General features: G+C 31.1%; 3 protein-coding genes across 4 annotated transcripts; 2 read left to right on the forward strand and 1 right to left on the reverse strand.

The window, feature by feature from the left end:
• The first annotated feature begins 3429 nt into the window (after positions 1-3429).
• Positions 3430-5217, forward strand: LOC101252469 (uncharacterized). 2 transcript variants are annotated; one of them, XM_004234900.5, is made up of 3 exons: positions 3430-3507; positions 4260-4371; positions 4454-5217. In XM_004234900.5, exons 2-3 carry the CDS (start codon positions 4315-4317, stop codon positions 5039-5041), a joined length of 645 nt encoding a protein of 214 aa, XP_004234948.1. In that variant the 5' UTR covers positions 3430-3507; positions 4260-4314; the 3' UTR covers positions 5042-5217. The 2 variants fall into 2 exon arrangements, with proteins under 2 accessions (XP_004234948.1, XP_069151165.1); XM_069295064.1 differs by lacking the exon at positions 4260-4371 and having other exon boundaries at positions 3438-3507.
• Positions 5218-12826: 7609 nt separating this feature from the next.
• On the forward strand, positions 12827-14032 carry LOC101252159 (uncharacterized). Its single transcript, XM_004234899.5, has 2 exons — positions 12827-13129; positions 13314-14032. The coding sequence occupies exons 1-2, from the start codon at positions 13073-13075 to the stop codon at positions 13905-13907; spliced, it is 651 nt and encodes a 216-aa protein (XP_004234947.1). The 5' UTR covers positions 12827-13072; the 3' UTR covers positions 13908-14032.
• Positions 14033-14206: 174 nt separating this feature from the next.
• LOC101251862 (somatic embryogenesis receptor kinase 4) lies at positions 14207-17977 on the reverse strand. The gene is made up of 4 exons (XM_004234898.5): positions 17369-17977; positions 16345-16605; positions 15122-15994; positions 14207-14992 (listed from the first exon to the last, which is right to left on the reverse strand). The coding sequence occupies exons 1-4, from the start codon at positions 17787-17789 to the stop codon at positions 14511-14513; spliced, it is 2037 nt and encodes a 678-aa protein (XP_004234946.1). The 5' UTR covers positions 17790-17977; the 3' UTR covers positions 14207-14510.
• Positions 17978-22317: the final 4340 nt, after the last annotated feature.

The following is a 22317-nucleotide window of genomic DNA, read 5'->3' on the forward strand; positions in this document are numbered from 1 at the left end:
TCAAAAATGATACGTAGATATCCTTCGTTATACTTTTGGGTCATAAATACCCTTACCATCATAATTTTGGATCATATATACCCTTTGGTTAAACGGAAAGACACGTGAAATTAGAAATGGGTGTTGATCAAGCTATGGAGATGGGTGTTGGATCGATTGAAATTAAATGTATATTGGAGGTCAATAGGTCAGCCAAGTAAATGAATGGATTAAAAAATAAATAAAAATTGGATTAAAAATTAAATAACTTTTGGAATTGAAAGTATATAATTTTTGGATAAAAAATAAAATAAGGCAGATATTTGAGATCATGCCACGTGTCTTTCCGTTTAACCAAAGGGTATATATGATTCAAAATTATGACGGTAAGGATATTTATGACCCAAAAGTATAACGAAAGATATATACGTATCATTTTTAAAAGTTTAAGAATATATTTGACATTTTTCTCTTTCAAAAAAACACATTAACGATAATATACTTGAGGTATCAAAAATACATTTATAATTATTATTTTTATTGAATTTGGAAGTAAAAGTTTCCCTAATTTAATTCGGCCAACAAAAGAGATAATTAGGAGCTCCTCAATACCTTTTTACTTCACTCCCGTTATAATTCATAATTAATATACACCATATTATATTTTTTATAATTATTTTTTTATATATAGAAAATGGAATTATACTTACTATTTCTCCTTCCCTCATTAAATGGTATTTAATTTGTTTTAGTTCTTGTCATGATTTGCTATGACTGTTATTCTTTTGTTTTATTTCCATGTAGATACATCTTTTGTTAATCTTTACAAATACAGAGTTATTTATTTCTATGGTTTGATTTCATTTTTTTTCCTATTTCCGTCTTGGATGAGAAAATGAAATAAAATAAATTAGCATAATGGAGACACAACTTCAAAAGGATTCCATCTAGTTCATGAAATATACCAATTTAAAATTATGTGTTTTCTTATTTTTTTTTAATAATTAAAATAACTACAAAACGTGAATTGAACATCTCACTTGACATGTTTAAAATTACAAGATTCAAGAATCTTTCCAGTTATGTTATTAAACTTCACATTAAGATACTCCCTCTGATCACTCTATAGCTTGTCCTGCCTTCTAAAAATAATTTTTTACTTTTTACTTCTAACTAAAACATATAAAGAAAAGACAATAATTGCTATTATTTTTCTATTTTACCCTTAACATTAATTAATTATTCCCCTCAAACCAATACATCAATCAGTAAAATACTCATTGTTTCTTAAGAAACGTGCGCAAAGTGGACAAGTAGGAACGAATCGAGTAAGCATTAATAAGGTGAGGATGGAGCATTTCTAATGGAGTCAATATGATCACATGAAAATTCTTTAATTACATTTACAACCATAGTTGCATGGTTCCACATGGAAAGATGCATGCATGAAGCCAAATATGAAGAGGGAGCCCCCTTAATTATCATAAATATATATAGATGCATTGCAGCAGCCTGGCATGGTAATGGCAAATGCAGCAGAAACATCATATCAAAGTTACCTTTTATGAAGCAATATATATACATATCTACTGGTCCAACTTCCCAACCCCATGCACATATGTCCCTTTTATTACAACTATATACTCTTTCTACCACTTATTTAAATTTTTTTCTTAGACCCATAACTTGTCCATATTTCCTCAAACTTATCTTCCTCATTCTTCCAATATAATCCATTCAATATTCTTTTGGAAATATATTCCTTTTATATCTGCTTAAGTTGTCCTACATCAATTGTTTGGGATTTGGATCACTTGGCCCATTTTATACGTGGATTTAAACAATTCTCTTCTCATGAGCTATTATTGTATATAGGGTTTAGTTAAATCCAAAGTTAAATTTTCTTATATATATATACCCAAGTTAAATCCATGATCACCACATATAATTGGGCTTTCCCATTATGTTGGAAAACCTATAAGCGTGTGAGGATGTTAAAATTTTCACATGCATTAGTCGTAGGATGTGAACTTGATTTCCTTATATGGTCTAATCGAGAAATCTTCACCTCAGACATGAAGTTGACTTTTGGAGTTGAGTTAACGTTCAAAGTATATTTCTTATCAATTATACAATATACATGCTAATGAAAGATGATAATACCTGTTGAGGGGTTTGCACAGGGTGACTCAAACAGCACGTACTACTATTAAAATAAAAATAAAAATAGGAACAAGGACATATTATACGTGAGTGAGTAGGTGGCTTCACCGCTACAAGGCTAAGATATGCTTAAAATTATAAGAATTGTAACAATTTGGTCCCTCACAAATGAAAGAGATAATACTATAAGACCACTAGACATCAGATTGATACTTAATTGGACTATTCCTTGCTTTGTTTTCAGCGTTTTGTATATATATATATTATGTAGTGTCTTCAATGCATGAACCTCCATGCAGTTTATCTTTGGTTTTATTATGGCAATTATTTTGGTAACGTGGTGACAAAAGAAATATATTTTTATTTTTATTGAATTGAACGTGTTCATTTATTTTGACTTTCCATATTACTGGGAAAAAGAAAGTTATTTTTCATGAATCGCGAAACAAGAAACACAATCCAACATAGTGTGATATGCTCTTGGGACACATTTACTTAATTTTTCTTGAGTAATTAAATTCCACTAATTAATTATTTTTAAGAGAAATCAATCACAACAACCAATTTTGTAAGATATTTAAGCTAACAACCAAATCATGACTAAATACATTATTATTATTATTTCTTGAAGGATTTTGAATTGAACCGTACGTACTCTAAAAGGACCAAGGCCGGACAAGATCAATTATATACATATAAATATTTTATTAATGATTTAATAATTCTTATAATAATTATTAAAAAAACTAGAATCTTGAAAAATACAACAAGTTTTGTTGGATGGGTGTCAGGTGTAACATGAACCTCATCAGTTTTGTCTCTATAAGAGACTAATTGATTTATATAAATAATAAATATATAAATTGCTTCGATAATATAATCCTACTTACACATTATAATTAATTTTCATTTGTCTCCCTCATGTACAGCACTACAGCTAGCTAATTAATCGAATATTTTGGTAATGCCGATCGTTTTATATATTAATGCAACGCACGGTGTAATCGGAAAATAAAAAAAGACTTACTAATTAATACTCTCCAAGATCAAATAATTTTTACCTATCAGATCTCCTAAATAATAGTAATTACATGATTAATTACCGGGATGAGAAGATTTAGCTAGACATCCCTGGATAGTCTCCCAATTAGATAAATGAGTGGTTTAATTCAAATGGATAAATTAAAGGAAGATCCCTAGCCTTAGGATTAGGAAGACTCATGAATTGGTCTTTTGATATATATCTATATATTTTGCTGATAATTTGTAAATTTTGTGGAGTTAATCGTGGCAAGGTAAAATCTAAAAAGACCTCATATCTCTTAGAAGTTATAACACTGCAACTCCTACGTCTCTTTCGAAGAGGTTAGGCTTCATATTCCTATCATATATGTATTTTTGCTATGTTTTATTAATCTACGAGGTAGGGGTCTAGCCTAACCCTCCAATAAGAAGGGTTGTATTGTCTATGCGTATACGTACGAAAGTTAAATGGTTTAATCAATTATTTCCTTCGTTTCAAAAAGAATCATTTTATTTTCTTTTTAGTTTATTTCAAAAAGAATGACGTCTTTCCTTTTTTTGCAATACTTTAATTTTAACTTTACACGTGACATGTTTAAGACCATAAGATTAAATGACATTTTGGTACATTTGACATAACTTTAAATTAAAACCACAAGATCAAAAAGTCTTCTTTCTTTTTTTAAACTCCGTTCCAAGTTAAACTAGATCAATCTTTTTGAAACGAAAGGAGTAATATTTGTTCTGTTCATTTTTACTTGTCCACTATACTATATTGGAATGTCCAACAATATTTGTCCAGTTTATAAAATCAAAGAATAATTTAACGTCATGTTTATTTTACCTTGTTATTAAATTCAATTTTAAAAGTTCAGATGACTCATATTTAACTCTTGTATTAACGATCGACAACTATTGTTGGACAGAGATTAATAGAAATAGAAAAGAATGCCTATTTTATCTAGTTTTGCCTACATATTAGGACATAGCTACATTGATTGGACAATTGGACCCCTATGTACCTCTTTGCCCATAACTACTTCCCTATCTTTTATGCTATATATATACCTAAAAATACATAATCCATTATCCAGGGCATTCAAGAGTCACAATCAAATTTCAAAGGCAAAAAAAGTATAGTAAAAAAAAATGGCCTGCTGGTCAGCTGAAAATGCTACCAAAGCCTATCTTAGAGCAATTAAAATGGTTAGTATCAATTTGTTTGCATATTTTCTACCTTCAGTTTCCAATTTATAATGTTGTAATTAAATTTGTAAATTTTTTTCAGGGAAAGAGTGCAAAGGAGCCAGAGATGGCAGAGTTCATTTCAGCACTAGCAGCAGGCAACAATGCACAACTTATGATTGTTGCATGTGCAGGTGCAGCTGACTCGGCCACCGTGTTAGCTCTGGTGGCTGCAGCCCACCAGACAGGTGGCCGAGTCATCTGTATCATTGGATTAGCGTGTCAGCTGATCCAATCAATTGAATCTCTAGGGCACAACTCGAGATTTGTTGAGTTTGTCACTGGAGATGTCAATACGTTACTAATGAGTGAATATAGAGAAGCGGATTTTGTACTCATTGACTGTAACCTCAACAAGTGCGAAGGCATCATTCAAACAGCGCGAATGATGGGAGAAAATGTGAGTGTTTTGGGATACAACGCGCTTTGTATGGATTCGTGGAGGTGCCAGAGCTTCAATGCTCATTTACTTCCTATAGGAGAAGGATTGTTAGTGACAAGTAACAAAACGGCGAAAAAAGGGGGAAATTTGGGAGTTTCAGGGAAGAAAAGTAAATGGATTGTTAAAGTAGATAAATGCACAGGGGAAGAACATGTTTTTAGGATCAGGGGAAAAACAGTTGAAGCCTAAGGCTCTCTCTGTTTTGTAAACGATTCATTAGTAGTAATGATTAATTAGGGGAAAATGGATTTTTTTTTCCACCATGATTTTGAACTGTATATAGCTGCAATATTGATTAATTAAGCCTATTGATTAGTAATTTAGTATATACTTTCTCATTTTACCTAATGCAATTCTTCATTCAATATCTCTGTTGCCATTATTTGAGATGTAGCATATGGTAATTAACATTCTTCATTATAACCGTGCGAATTACTCAATGTTCACGTCAAATTAATGAATATATTTTATATATGATTATGTAATCATGGTAAATTTATATTATTTTGTGTAAACACTGTATGAGAATAGGTAAGTCTTTTCCTTCAATAAGTGTATGGATTTTAGAACATATCCTTTTTAACTTCATTTCACATTCATGCCCTTTAACTTTGGACGTACATAAATAGATACTTAAATTTGTATGAAATTAAATAAACATACACACATGTTTTACGTGGCATCCTATATGGCAATTTTGTTTCCTACGTGATGTTCTATATATATTATGTCACATAGGACTCATGTGTAAACTTTTTCAATTCTATACAAGTTTAAGTGTCTACGTGTAGCTGAGGGCATGAATGTAAAATGGGATCAAGTTAAATGACATTTTTATGTATTATGTCATTTCAGATTGAATCGGCCAGCTTTCAACAATTACGTACACGTTCTACTTTTTTTTTCCTTAATCATAGGGGTTACAAGTCTAATTTGGTGGGCAAAATACCAAATCAATAATCTAAATTCTATAAGTATGAAGATGATCAATAATGTTGACTAAATTTATTTGAGCTAATTATAAAGAGGATCGTGAAAAGATGCGTATGATCTGCATCTCATACACATGAATAACAGCGCTACACGCACGTGTGCTTGTGGCAACATAATAGCTACTCTCTACTTAAATTTGTTGGTTATGGTTACTAAAAATAATTGATAATAATATAATCAAGATAGAAAATACTTTTTTCTCACTTTTATCATTTCTCTAATAAAAATAAAATGTGGAAAGAGATTAAAATAATGAAAGGAAGAGTTAAATTGAGATCAAAGGATAAATAAGGGTAGTTTAGTCAACTCGGCATTTTAAAAAAAATTCTTAACAAAAAAAGCTTGATTTCTCCGTGTCATAGGTTACCTTTCTATCTTCCTCCCCATAACATTCTCGAGTATGCAAAGGTAAATACGACAACTACTTATAATGGATCGGAGTGAGTAGGTAGTATCTATTAGGGTATATTAGGAAGGTTGGACGTGAGAACAACATACAGGTTATATGGATATTTTTTTTATTGATGTGATAGTATTTTGAGAAACCAATATGAGTTTGGCCCAAGGTGAGTAGTATCGCATCATGTTAAGAATATCTTTAAATAATTTAATCAAATAACATATATCAAAGCTAATGATTCAACGAGATGAGTATGATATATATGGAGAAGCAATTGCCAATTGGGTGTTGCTCGGTTTACTACCTTTAATATGTCGAGGATAGCTTAGAGACACACACGCACAAGAAGTTAAGAGCTTTGATGGCCACAAACTGGGACGGAGCTACTTATTTATATATGGTGAAAATAAGTTTATAGGTATATATAGTAAATTTCGAACTCCCTTCGTCTATCTATTTTTACAGATTATGAACCTTCTTATTGAAAATTCTAACTCCGACTCTGACCATAAATAGTCGAACATGTGGATGACATTTAATGAATCTTGTTAATATACAGAGTGGATCATAGTAATGCGATCCACAAAGTGCTTACTTCGAGGAGAGACCTATCCTAGAGGTGCACGGACACCAGTTACCTATAGGAAAAACTATGTCAACTGGATTGGGGCATCTTGGTCATCATGTCCCTGTTGGGAAAACGCGGATAAGCACAAAAGTATATATGGTAAAAGTAATGGAAATAAAATAAAAAAATAACGACACCAAGAATTTTACGTGGAAACCCTTCTAAATAAGGGGAAAAACCACGGGCCAAGAGGAGCAATTGATATTATTATAGTAAGGAATTTTATACTGTGTAGTCACGAATACAACACTCAAAGTGACTACTTCACACTCAAAAGGAACAACACTCTTTTAGTTTCCGTCTTACTAACATATCGCTCACACTCTATTTTTCTTCACAGACTATTTTCTTATATAGCCTTTGGAATACCTCACTTTGCTCTCAAAATGGTTTTTCTCTCTAACTTGGTGTGTTCTACAAATAAGCAAGAATGCTCTATTTATAGAAGGATAAAACCATACATATGTCACTAATGACATATGTAAACATAGCAAAGTTAAAAATGGTTGCAAATCTTACCAATTTGCCAACTACCAAATCTTTTATTTTCAACTCCAATTACTATTCGTTTTTAACAATTGTTTGTACCAATTGAATAGCTAAAGTTGATTAAAACAATGGGATGAGCGCGAGCCTGAGATCAGAGTTCGAGTCTTGGCTACACCTGTTCATATTTTTTATGGTGTTTGACTAATTCTGAAGATAATAGTACTCCCGTCACACTCATATTCTAGGTCGGCCTCTGCCAATAAATTGTGGTGATGAACCACATGGAACTTAGTTCGAAGGGGGAGATTGTTGGCCATGCCAACAAATTGAAAAATTATATATAAAGTGGAGATATTAATACTTTTTTTTAGTGTAAAGGACTCAACCGAAAACAAATAATATCAGAACATGTTATGACTATTTTTGAGCTAAATGAAAGAATACTAATATATATGATTTTTCCACATTAAGGACACGGCAAGTTGGTGCAATTATGTCCACCATTAAGTTAACACTTTCAATACAACATCCTAATATTTAGGTCACAACTTGCATAATCATATTACAAAATATTAAACATATTAATGAATCAAATCTCTCTTCTGCCATTTCCATTTTTTTATAATTTTATATCATATAAACTAGATTTAGAGAGTAAGTTCCAAGAAGTGTCCTTTTGTGAAGAAATAGTTAAATTCTGTTTTTTTGCATTACTTAGCACAAGTGAAGAATCAGAAGATAATATATAATGGGTCCTGGCGTGTAAAAGACCAGGGGACATAGAATTTATGCACGTTGTTTCTGTGTTAAGACAACAAGTTCTCAACTTGATTGGATCTACATCTATGCTTCCCTATCCGCAGGCAAACCAAACTCTGACTTGTTCTGCCTCTGAACTACCGCCTATTCTTATGCTAAATTGTCATTTCATATTCCAAGAGTCAAGGGGTCTACGTCGAATTCTTCAAAAATAGTGTATTTTTGGAAAATTTAAAATGATGTGGCATTTAAAGATTCATACAAAGGTAATATTAATTTTTCCTAGCTTATCTCTAGGGTTTACTAAAGGGTATCTTTTGTGCAATAGCAAGGGTTGTTGTAATATGATTAGAAAGTCATATATTCAAGCGTGAAAATTGTCTCTTGGAAATATAAAATTTATGTTGTTATTTTGAGCGGAATGAGTTTACTATGTTGTTCATAATTATTTGTTCACTTTTAAATTGACACACTTATTAAAAAAATAATGATTGACATAATAAAAGTTCGAAATTTAAATAAGCCACAAAAAAATAAAAGTGATCAAAACGAGCTATTATTTTAGGAAGTATCGGAAATAGGTTTAGTGGAAGAAAAAATTTCACTTTATCTAATATTCTCAACGTTCTTCGTTAGTCCATAACGGGTATATTTTAATATATAAGGGAACTATTTCTTGCACTTTATAAAATGTAAGTTTTTCTTACACTTTGTAAAGTGGAACTTTTTCTTACACTACAAAATAGAAGAAAAACTTACATTTTACAAAGAGAAATTTTTTTCAAGTTTTGCTCTTCTTATGATGCTTTTGTGGTGTTTGTCATACAATTATATTAATTTGACGTATCATAAAATAAAAAAATTATTACACTATTTTTTTGTTTTTTTTTTTCATTTTGAAAACTCATTCAAACTCTATTTAAGGACATTCAAACATAACACATTCTAACATCTTTAGTCTTCTATTCTTCTTCTTTTTAATAACAAAATAATGTTTTCTAAACCAAAAGTTATAGTTTCGATATATTGGGATAGCGAAATTATACATGATAGGAATACCGTTTATTATAATTGTCCTCCCAAATACAAAGCTAAATATTCAATTAATATCTGATATCATATATTTCTTTCATCAATTTATAAAAGAATATAATGGGGCATAAATAGTATTATTATGATTATAGTCGGAAAATACATACTTCATTTTTATCACAAGGACAAGTAAATTTTGGAGAGTCGATTATCTATAATGAAAAATCATTGACCGACTTTTTTAAGGGTTCCAAATGATTACATAGACCAAATCAAGTTAGCAATACTTGAAATCTATGTTAGAACTGAGCCTAAGACTAGCCAACAATGTTCTCCTTTATTGGTCGATGTTCATCCCCAATTAGAAAATCGTAATAGCATTGATGAATTTTCGATAGCTCAATCTACTAATTTTTCTAACATGACTCATAATCAAAATATTCTTACCGATCGATATGATTTTGATTTGAACAAAACTATCAATGAAAGTGATTAATAATACCCAATAATTATATTTCGATTATTATTTGTTCATTCTGTCAATTATTTTATATGATTGATTGTTATTTAAGTAAATTAATTGCATGTGATAAATATTTATATATTTTTACATATATATGAAAAATATCTCAATTGTATGACAAAAACTTCATAAAGAGGGCAAAACGTGAAAAATATTTCTTTTTGTAAAGTGTAAGAAAAAGTTTCACTTTACAAAGTGTAAGAAAACTTTCACTTTACAAAGCGTAAGAAATAGTTCCATTATATATTAAAATATAAATATTATGGGACTAACGGAAAACGTTTGGAATACTTGTAAAAGTGAAATGTTTTCTTTCACTAATCCTATTTTAATTACTTTCTAAAACAGTAGTTTATTCGATCACTTTTATTTTTTATGGCTTATTTAGATTCCGAACTCCTTAAACACATGAGTTGGTTGCTCACGATTGGTACTGTATCATTGCAAAGTAAGAATTAACTTTGGTCCAACACTTTTTTATATTTAAATCTTTTTCTTTTACTAGCAATTTTTTTAGACAGATACATAAATATGTTTTTTAACTTGGTTCAAATTGATATTTATGTCTTTCAATTGTAAATGTACATAAATTAGTCATTTAAATTTGCTTTTAAATTTGATAAATAGACGCAATTATCTTATGTGACAATTTATATCCTATATAACTTTATACATGTATTATGTCATATAGGACATATGTGTCAATATATTGTGTCTTCTTATTTTGGCTCTCTCACACACTTTACGCTTGATGACTTGCTTCTTTTTTATTTGCTAAGAGCTCAAATAATCATTCCTATTTATAGATGTCGATGAAAGGATCTTGTTAGAGATATTTTCTACTCTCCAGAATGCTCTATCTTTTCTTAGAAACACTCTAATATTTTTATAATTAGAGTGGGAAAAAAAAATTGATTTTGGTAAAAGAAATGAGTTATTTTATTTAGTGGGGTCTGGTCATGTTAAAAATTGGATAATTTAAGTAAAATCAGGTAATTATAATTGATTTGGGGTTTTCTATCCTAGGAGGGATATATTTGTTAAGTTTATAAGACAGGTAAAATAACTTATTTTTAACGGCAGGAATAAATTCAACCAATAAAATAAAGTTATGGGTATTTTTGATTATTTTCCCTTCTTTAATTTTGTTATCTTCTTTCCCAAAATTTTCAAAGAACAAACTGCCTATTCTCTAAAGACTCATCTACTTCATTCATTTTTTTCGTTGTCTTCTTGCTTCTCTTTGTTCCTTTTTCTTCTTTTACCCTTAGTTTTTTTCAAAATAGTAATAATTGTAAACCTTCTTGATAACATTGTTTCTTTTTTTAAAAATTGTTATTATAGACTTCAGCATGTAAATAAAGAAATTTCTTCGATTTGAGAGTATTATAAAATTTCATTTCCTTTATTGTTATGGTGTTCCGCTGTATAATTATCGTGATTTTGGAAAGGAGATGGTAGATTAGAGGTGATTACTAATTTTCAATTTATAACTTGTTAGTAATTTTAATTTTGATTTAACAATAATTTGAAGATATTAATGATAGAGATGGTAAAATTATCGTGACATGATGAAAACTATTTCAAAGAATTGATGAAAATGATAGCTACATAGAAAATTTTGGTGAAGGCAGCTAGCAGGATTGAAAAGAGCAGAGGACGGTAATGAAGAAGAAGTAGAAAGAGAAAGAAAAAAGAAAATGATGTTAATAAAATAAGAAAAACAAAAAATGAAAATAAAGATTAAAAATTAAAATTAACACGTGAAAGATTATAAATGGTGTGTGATTGTATATTTTATTTTGCAATTGAAGGTGGTTAAAAAAAAATATTTACAACACTTTAAAACCGTTTAAGAGGGTACTAAAATTTTCATAAAGTTAAAATATCTTTTTGAAAAATAGATCTTACTTTAATAGTTAACTATGTATTTTGTGAAAAAAGAATCGTGTAGTAGACATTAGCTATACCATCTTATTCCTTTTATTATTATTTTTAAAGAAAATCTCAAAATAAATTGCTTATTTAACAAATCACTTTGAGAAGCAAAAAAGAGCTTGAAATATTTATCAGCCATCAATATGGGCTAAGCCCGTTGGGTCGGTCTGGTCTAACCCAGAATTTAATATGGTTGGGCTAAGATTTTTGAAGCCCATTTAAAAAAGGGTTTTTTAGCTCGCCCTGAATAAGCCTGCTCATTTAGGGGCTTGAGAAATATTGATAGGATCGGTTCGTGGGCCAATAAAAATTAATTAAAAAATATAATATAATATTAAAATTTAAATTAAAAAGAGTCCTAAATAAAAAAAATTAGGTTATTATTTCTATTTAGATATTTATGCTTTTAGTTGAAAAAATATTAATAATTATCAACGAAAATGCACAAGTACACTCTATACTATGACCAAAATCTCAGAGACACACCTTAACTAAACTAAGACAAGGAAACCATATACAAGCAAGACATATAGCAAACTAGTAGTATTACAATCCCAGCAAACCTAATAGTCTTGATTCTTGAATCTTCTCCAAAGACAGCTGTTAATATGAAGGAGAACCTGGTTTTGGTTTAAGCATATTAATTAGCACACTGTTTGTCCCTTAAAACATGCTTAATACTGCTTAATGAAGTAAAAGCCGTATAAAAATGATATTGAATATGATACGTTAGTAATGTAGCATTATTTATGTTGCAACTGTTTCATAAGAAGTATTTGATTTTGTATATGAAAATATTTGTTTATACAAATACGCTCCATAAATACATTGAGGAAAAGATGTAGAAAAGGTTTGAGGAGTGATTGTGTCTTTAACCATGCTAATATACGCACTAACTCCCTTTGCATTACTAATCGCGTGGATTTTCATGTATTTATTAATATATACATATCTTAATACCAAATAAAATATATCTAAAAAAATATATTAAATAACATATTAATAATACACAAAATTAATATATGCATTATTTTTTCTAATACACTCGTACACCCGATCGTAAATTTCAAACTCTATCCACATTATAGAGCTTAATGGACTCCTCGTCATCAATTATTTTATCAATTTTTTCAGTCTCCAGGAAGGTCGCCTTAGGTCATTGATAACATGGCCTTCACGTTACTTTATGCCCAACAACTTGTGACTCAAAATATACACCCAAATTATACTCTACCATTTCTGGATCAAGAATTTCAAGAATAATAAATTAATAAAAAGGCATACATTTTGTAATAATTTTTCATATTTTATTTTAGGTAAGACCAAGTTGAGAATTTTTACCAAAACAATTCCACATGGACACACTAATTAGGTTGTGTCTGTCCTGTATATAAATAACTTGATTGCATCTCTAGCTCTATACTTCTTTCAAGAATTCATAAAAAAAAATCAAGAAAAATGAGTTGTTGGTCTGCTGAAAATGCCACCAAAGCCTTTCTCAAAACCATGAACATGGTAAGTAGTACGATTAAATCGAGCCAAATCTCTCTATAACAGTATTGTCTGTCTCACGCTCTCATTAGAGAAATGTGCTATAAAAAACGATTTCAGGATTGTTATAGAAAGGTCTTACTGAGTTCCATTAGTGTTTTCCAATTGAATTTATTTGCTAAAATTGTGTTCATTTTGATTGATTCAGGGGAAGAGAGCTAATGAGCCAAACGGGGCAGAGTTCATTTCCGCGCTTGCAGCAGGAAACAATGCACAAATCATGGTGGTTGCTTGTGCCAATGTTGCAGACTCAACCACCCTAGCCTTGGTGGCTGCAGCTCAACAAACAGGGGGAAGAGTGATCTGCATCCTCCGGGGCATAGAAGAATTACATCTCTCCAAATTGGCTCTAGGCACGAATTCTAGTCAACTTGAGTTTGTTGTCGTGAACTCTCAGACTCTAGAGTTGCTGCTGCCAAATTACTACAAAGATGCTGACTTCATAGCTGTGGATTGTAACATTCAAAATCATGAAGAGATACTAGGATCGTTGCGAAAGAGCAGAAGGGATAAAAGTACCATTGTTTTGGGGTACAATGCTTTTTGCAAGGAGTCATGGAAGAGCAGCCCTTTGAGGACACAATTGTTGCCTATAGGAGAAGGGCTGCTGCTGACCAGAGTAGCTGCAAAGATGAAAGTGGATACTGATCGTGGACACTGGATTGTTAAAGTAGATAAATGTACAGGGGAAGAACATGTATACAGAGTAAAATCTCCTCGAAGGAGAGTGGTTGAAGCCTAAATCGCATTATACTATAGTAGATTGGCATTGTAAATAGTTACTTGATGTAGAATTGAACTAACAAAGGACAAAATATGTATGAGGGGAAGTTTTGATTAACCTAAATGACAATTTTTTCCGACATACTTATTAATTGAAGATAAATCCCCTAAAGACAAGAGGGAATTGCTCGGATGATAAGCATCTCTCACTTCCAAGTAAACCAAGTCTGATGGATGAACCATAGCCATTAGCCCCCTATGGACCATGGCCTTCGGGTCTTGTAGTCTTTAATAATATGAAAGTCTAGGCACAAAACAAAAACGAAGCAATGATCCTAGGTAAATGGAAGAACATTCATCTTTTTACAAACAGATTAATAAGAAGCCAAGAGACAAACAGAGGAAAATCCTCCAACATGAGAAATCCTAAGGTTAAATGGCAAACGAGATACAAACATTCACAAAATGGTCAAGTCCTCAGTCAAAGAAGTTCTCAGACTGACTAAAAATTTGAAGCTCCAATACTCGTGAGAGGTTAGTACGAATCTATTTCAAGCTAATAAGTTAGGAGTATTGAAAACTTGCCCTGCAGGCAATAGTTGATGGAAGAATATCATTAGCATTAGGAGGGACTAGCTAAATTACCAATTTCTCGTACGATTGTTTCCATGGTTGGTCTCTCCTCTGGGCATTCATGTGTACATAACAAAGCTATTTTCGCTAGTTTTGTTGCTTCAGACTCAGAAAACCTTCCATGGAGATTCACGTCCATCAAGTCGTGGAATTTGGACGATTCAGCAGCAGAACGCATTGAACTGGTGAATTTTCGCTTGCCAGATAAAATTTGGAAAATGAGCACTCCAAAGGCATAAATATCACTCCTCTCAGTAAATCGGCCTGTAGTGGAGTACTCTGGAGCTAAATATCCCATGGCAGCACTAGCCTTGAGCGCTGAAAAGACGGTATCATTTGTGAGGAGCTTATGAAGGCCTGAATTTGAAAGCAATGGTTTGAATCGCTGGTCAAGGAGCACGTTTTCAGCACAGATATTCTGATGCACTAGAGCTGGCTTATTCACCTTGCACCCGTGCAAATACTCAACGCCTGTTCAAGAAGGTAACAGATACATAAAGGCATTATTAAATTATCGATACAATAAGCTCACAAGAAGTAATATTATGTCAAATTGCTGTACTTTAGACCTTACAAGAGAGAGTTGATTCAAACACTGACCTTTTGCAGTTCCACTAATGATAGATACCCTTGTGGACCATTCAAGAGCACGAGCTTCGTCCTCCTTCAAATCTAGGTAGTGCAACAAGTTTCCTCTTGGCACAAAATCATAAACAAGAAAACATTCTCCCCTACTTTTAGAGCAACAGAAACCTCTCAGCCTAACTAAATTATCATGTCTCAGAGATGTCAAAACATTTAGTCCTCTTAAAAACTCGGCTTCTTCTGACTTGCAGCTAATTTTGGCAATTCTCGTAACAGCAACAAGTGATCCATCTCTTAGAGTCCCTCTATATGTAGTTGAAAAGTTGCTCTTAGCCAATAGATTCTTATCAGCAAAGTACTGTGTAGCTGACTCCACCTCTTCCAAATTGAATCTGTATCTCTGCAGAATTTCTTGGGAAACTCCACCATAACGCCGGCCCTCAGCCAACGGATCCCAACCAATCGAGTACTCAAGACTGACTAGGGGAGAACCATTCTTCCTATTAACTTCCTTGGCCTGGTCGATACTGAGACGGCTATCACACATTTCCAGTCCACCTCCAAGTTTCTGCTTTCGTCTTCTATAGTGCGTGAAGGAAAGAATTCCTATAGCAGATGCAATAATAGTAACCACAATAACCCCTACAACAACAGATGCCTGTGAGGTTTTAGACGACGTTGTGCAGGCATTTCCACTGCAATTTAAATTGAGATTAGCTGTTTCTGGAATATCTCTTGTAGATAAACCACTTGAGCCAACTCCATAGGGCTCTGGTCTGTTCGGATTCGAGCGATCGAAAGATGTACATACTCGCAAGGATGGGAAACCCACACCGCATAGTCCTGGATTATTCTCATACTGGAAACCTCCAACTAATCTCTTCAAAGCTTCATAAGACAGAAAGCAAAAGACCAGATAAGATATAATTTACCAAGAAACTAAATGTAAGACTCTTATGGGGCTACACATACATAACTCCCTCTGTCTCAACTTATGTGGTACAGTTGTAATTTCTAGATTCAAACGTCTTAACTTTGACCATGAATCGGACATAAAAGCTTTAAGTTTTTTGAAATAAAACTTATATATTTGAGAACTACGTAGTAAGTACTATGAAACACAAAAATTAACAACTAAAATTATCTAAAAGGCATATAAGAAAATGTCAATAAAAAAAACTTGGTTGACTCTCAAAATTCCTACAGAGAGTACAATGTAGGGTGAGAAAATTCATTACCAAGAGGCACATTGCCAGAAATCTTGTTATTTCGGATATCCAAGACTTCAAGTAGGGGAGCATCCGCAAGTTTTGAAGGAATTGAACCGAAAAGACTATTATAACTCAAGTCCACCCTCATCAACACTCCCAAGTCACCCAAGCTAGCGGGGATCGCACCAGTTAACTGATTGGATTGCAGAGCCAGGACATTGAGCTTTGTTAAAGTCCCTAGTTGAGTGGGTATGCTACCAGTAAAATGGTTATAGCATAGTTGCAGAACTGTACAATATGGAACAAGATAATAAACTAAAGTGAGACAGACTCCATAATCAAAATGAGGTTGTAAATAATCACACAAGAACAAAACTTAAAGCCACCTTTAGAACAACGGGGATGAACTACAACAACGACAATATACCCAATGTAATCCCACAAAGTAGGCACCGGGAAGGGTAAAACATACAAAGACCTTACCTTACCTTGGAGGTAGAGAATTTGCTTCCAATAATCCCTTGGCTCAAGAAAAAACAATTCAAAGCAGTACAGATAAGGAAACAAAAGAAGTGACAAGCCATGGAAAATACTATACAAAGCCTGACAAATCACTCTAAACAGTAACTACAACAAAATAATACTATAACCAAAATACAAAATCATAGAACAAGAAACTATATATAGAAGTAATGTAACTACTACTAGTATGAAAGGGAATACAAGGGATGGGACTACTAGACTGAAATTTAACTCTAAAACAATTTGGGGGAAAAAAGCAAATCTTTATGATTTCCCAAATAGAACAAGTTCCAGTTTGTAACTTCAGTGAGACATAAATGATTAACAGCAGAAGCCCCTACCTTTTCCAACTAGAGCTCAACACATTTGGACAAAATATTCAGAAAAAAGAAAGAAAATGTAAAAATATCATCTTTTTATCATATTAACAGAAATTCACATTTTCAAATTTCAAAGTTTGTAACTTCAAAATCTAAACCAAGAAAACCATAATGCACAAAACAGAGAAGTTAGTTTCTTAGTCACTAACCTTGCAAGTTTGACATGTTTCCAAGTTCTTGAGGGATCTCACCAGAGAGATCATTAACATTCAAATACAAATCAGATAGCTCAACCAAATTAGAAATTTCTCTTGGTATCTCTCCATACAATGAATTATAATGCAAGTAGAGTCCAGTCAAGTGAGTTAGCCCAGCAATGGCAGGTGACAACTTCCCTTTAAGGCCTTTACCTTGTAGAGAAATGTTAGCAACTTGACCCTTTTCATTACAAGCAATACCTTCAAAAGAACCATCACATGGATTACCAGAAACAGTCCATGAAGTGAGCAAAGCATTTGCAGGGTCAAGACTAGCTTTTAAGTCCATTAGAGCTTGTAACTCAGCATTTCCACTTACAGAGAGTGAAAAGAGTATGAAGAGAAAACAGAGGAATAAAGGAGGAAAACCCATGTTAGTTGTTACCCACCTTTGACTGGAAATGGTAGAGAGTAAGGTTAATGTTTTGTTTCAGAGATGAAGTACTAGTACTGACTCAGTTGGTTTCTTTTTTTTTTCTTTTGAGCAGTAGTACTAATGTTTCTTTAAATGTGTCTCTTTGTCTCTCAACAGGTGTTCTTTTTTTTTTAAGTTTTGCTCTCAGTTTCTTATCATAATTTAATTTTACGATTTTATAAATAGAAATTTATTCTTTTAAACTTATATAGTAGTATTTATAATGTTGTTAAAGGGGATTTAACAGTTTTATTTAGGGGGATTCATAAAACACTAGTGTTAAGTTATCACTTCCGCAAATCTCTTTTTATTCTAAGTAAATTTGTGAGATTATTATTCTCAATATTGTGTACTCATTTTATATAATAGATTTTTTTTTTAAATAAAGATCATTAATCTAATCGCATTAAAAAGATTCTGTCTTTTAATATAGTTATCGTTTATCTTCTCTATTCTTTCAAGATTTGCATGCGATAGCTTATCCATGATATTTGATTATTTTGATCTTAACAATATTTGATTTTTTTTCAAAACTCGAATTTAAAAATCTCTAAACCTCTTATGCATAATATTTGATTATTTCTTCACTTAGTCAGAAATTTTAAATTCGAGTGTTGAAGAAAAAAAATATTAGAGTTCTGTCCAAAATGAATTCTGCAATAATTAATCGGATTCAAATACGGATTAAAAAAAAGTGTTTGCTGTGGTGTTCGTTATTTTTTATGATTTAAAAAAGAGAGAGAAATTGTTCTTGTGGTGTTGTCCTATGTTCTTGGCATGATAGAACAAAAATCGAGAGTTAAGCGTGCAGTTAAGACAAGTGAAAGTAACTCTTCAAAAATCTCTTTCTATTTTTTGAAACGGGATTAGACAATTAGAACGGACAAAATTATAGAGATGTCCCCATTGGTTACAAAAATATAAAGGGCAAAAAAAATCTATATTTTTTTCATAATATTAACTATTTGTTTCTCTACATTATATACCAATTAATCATTATTATTAATATTTTTTTATATGCTATTAAGGATAGTGTGAATTCAAATGAATAAGTAAAGTTGAACGGAGTTATAATAATTTTTGATGTGGCTGTACTTCGTTGGGAGGAAAATATTTTTGAATATGGCATCAATTTTCATAGTGGTAAGTTACTCAACATCAAACAAGAATCAAGAATATAAATATTTAATAAACAAAGAGCTCCTTAAGGAAAAGAATATTAGTATAGCATCAAAAAAATGGACAAAATAGTAGTAGTACAAATTATTGAAATTAGGGAATGAAGGAGATTTCCCCAAGTCAGCAAAATATGCAGGGACTTGTTTTGGGAAAAATAAGAAATATTCTATTGAAGTTGTTATTGCCCATTGCCCATATATGGCACACTACATTATTGTAGAGAAAATTATAGTTTTTGCATGTTGAAACTATGTGGCAATCTTTTTATTTTATGCCATAATAACTGCTGTTCTTTTAGGAATCTTTAATTTCAGCTCGATTAGTGTAGATTTTCAAATAATAATAATAATTCTTTCGTTATTATCGATAAAGATCGTGATAGAGTGATAAGTACTCATTCTTCATCCTTAATCAATAGGTTTCGGATTTGAGTTTCCTTAGATATAGAATTAATTTTGTTAGGAAGCGTTTTATCCCCAATGTGAAACTTTTCAACGCAAATTCATATTTAGTCTTGCTCCAATATGAGTATCCGACACCAAATAAAAGAGACAAAGACAATTTAATTTTCTCTTTTCTTCCTATTTTGAGTTTAACATGTCAAATAGAATATTGTTAACATGTTAGTATGTTATCATTAAATGTGTGATATTGTATTGTTAATTTAACTATAATTTTATTGTATTATATCATTAATAATTAACAAAATTCTCATTTTATGTAACAAACACTTGACGTGACCCCTTTTTGTTTCTTCTTATTTTTTCTTTGTTAATTATTTAACTTTGCTATATTTATATCCTTATCTTACTTTTTTATAATAATTTTATATGTATTTACTTTCTTTTTATAGACTCTTCATTCAAATGATAATTATATATACATATAAAAAAAATCTAGAGAAAAGACATAAAGAGACCATCGAAGTTGTCCCATATTTGCATAAAGACACCTAAACTTTGGAAGTGTCCCATCACCCCACTAAACAATTATATATCGTTGTAAATTGGCTATTTTTACTCATTAACTCATTTGGGTTGTTTACACGCACGTTAGGCGCGTCATGGACCATTTTTCCTTTTTATTTATCAGTTTAAAACAGCCACATGTCATTTTCTTTCTTTAATATTAATTGTTTAATCAATTTTTGTATCTTCCCCAATTTAAACTCAAAAATAGCCTTTGGTAGCCCTAAAATTTTGATTTCCATGGCAAGAACAATATTGGTTCTCTCTTTTTAACGACTTCATCATCTTCCTCAAGAAAATAAGATAGGAATTCGTCTTTTCTCTTTTAATTTCCAGTATAAACGTTAATTTGAAGTTTTTTTTTATGGTTGAATTTCTTCTCAATTTTGTGGTTAGTTTTTGATTGAAAATGTCAAATGCAATGTTGAATCGTATTTGTAACAATGGCAACTGTAGGAGGTCGATTCAAACACTTCTACACTATAATAATCCATAAAATCAGAATAATCGAAAATAGTGAAGATTTTAGAACCCTAACATGTTAGACCTTCAATCTCTAATAATCTTCACAAATACACATCAACAACGATCAACAATGATCAACAACGAGATTGTCAACAACAACACTATCGCCAACAACAACACTGTGTATTTGGTTTGATTTTTTAGGGAAAAGTTGAGAAATGAAATGAAAAGGAGTTCACGAATTTTCTTTTAAAAAAAAGGTTGGGTCGGGTTATCTAGAGAGTGAGCAACACGCGCATTACATAGACCACGGAATAAGTAAAAATGGTCAATTTACAACGATATATAGTTGTTTAGTGGTGTGATAGGACACTTTAAAAGTTTAGGTGTCTTTACGCAAATATGGGACAATTTCGATGGTGTCTTTATGTCTTTTCTCAAAAATCTATTCAAACATTATAAGCATAATACATAAGCATGACCCTTAACTTAATGTCAATTAATAACTTGACTTTTAATTTTAAATGTGCACGAGTAGGAACTTAAACTTATATAAAATTGAATAAATAGACAATTCGTTCTACATATGACAATTTTGTGCCTTACATGGTATCTTACGTGTATTATGTCATGTAGGACAAAGGTGTCTACTTATTCAATATTCTACAAATTTAAAGTGTCTATTTATGCATTCAAAGTTGAAGGATATAGTCGTCTTTTAAAGCCAAATTTAAAATTATATTTATATATTATGTCAATATTATAACTATTCGAACAATACAAAACATAAGATAACATTATAAAAACGATAGATAACAACTATTCAAACTTAGTGTACGATGCGTCATCAATATTATTAATTTAATGTAATTAAATTCGAACCCCACAAGCCTCTTTCCCACGTTGTGCCTTTTACTTCAACTTGAGTTTCATCAATTATGAATTATAATCACACACAGAGGAATTAAAATAAAAAAATATATCTTTTTTTATATAAAGATATATACACGTATATACAAAGTTATGAATTCACTATATATAATGACTTCAAGTTCAGCATTGGCTAATTCCATGTCAAAAATATGCAATCCACTAAATTAAACACTTTACTAATTAGCTAGTGATATATACTTTGGACCAAAAAATCCACCAAAAGTGGCTTTATTTTTTTTACAAGCAAAAAAATATGAAAAGGAGAAAAGATAAAAAAGGAGAACTTGTCCACACTCTCTATCAAATAAATTTGAAAGATAAAAAAGGAGAATTTGATCATGATAAATTTTAATAATAATATAAGTTATTTCATATATATAATATAATTATAATTGCTTATCATAACGATTTAATCAATCTCAAAACAATTTATTTTTAAGTATACAAATCTTTAAAGTACTCCCTTCGTCCATTCTTGTTAGTGCTGATTTTTATGTTTTGAGTTAAACCATAAAAACTTTGACTAACATTTTAAAATATATTTTTTATTATATTGATATGCAGAAAAATTGTAATTTATAGTATTCTTTTATATAATTTTTAAATATTTAAAATATCAAATTAATATAATTTTTAACTTTAAAAATTAATTTAATTAATTTTCATACAATATTAACACATTAAATAAACAAAAAAAAATTATTATTCTTATCCATCGACCCCAGGCATCAATCTAAATCTCATTTCGATTGAGTTTGGACAGCACATGAAAGGTAATAATAGTAGTATATGTGGATGAAGTTGGTGGTCCTCCTATGAGCAAACTAGCACAGTAAATTGAGTAATAAATAATGTTTTTTATGGGAGGCTCTGACACTAATTTGACGGTTTTTAATTGTCTTGGGACTACTATTTATATCTTAGTTTTTAAAAATTATTTA

Source organism: Solanum lycopersicum, chromosome 3 (genome assembly GCF_036512215.1).
Source record: "Solanum lycopersicum chromosome 3, SLM_r2.1".
In the NCBI taxonomy this organism is placed as follows: Eukaryota; Viridiplantae; Streptophyta; class Magnoliopsida; order Solanales; family Solanaceae; genus Solanum; species Solanum lycopersicum.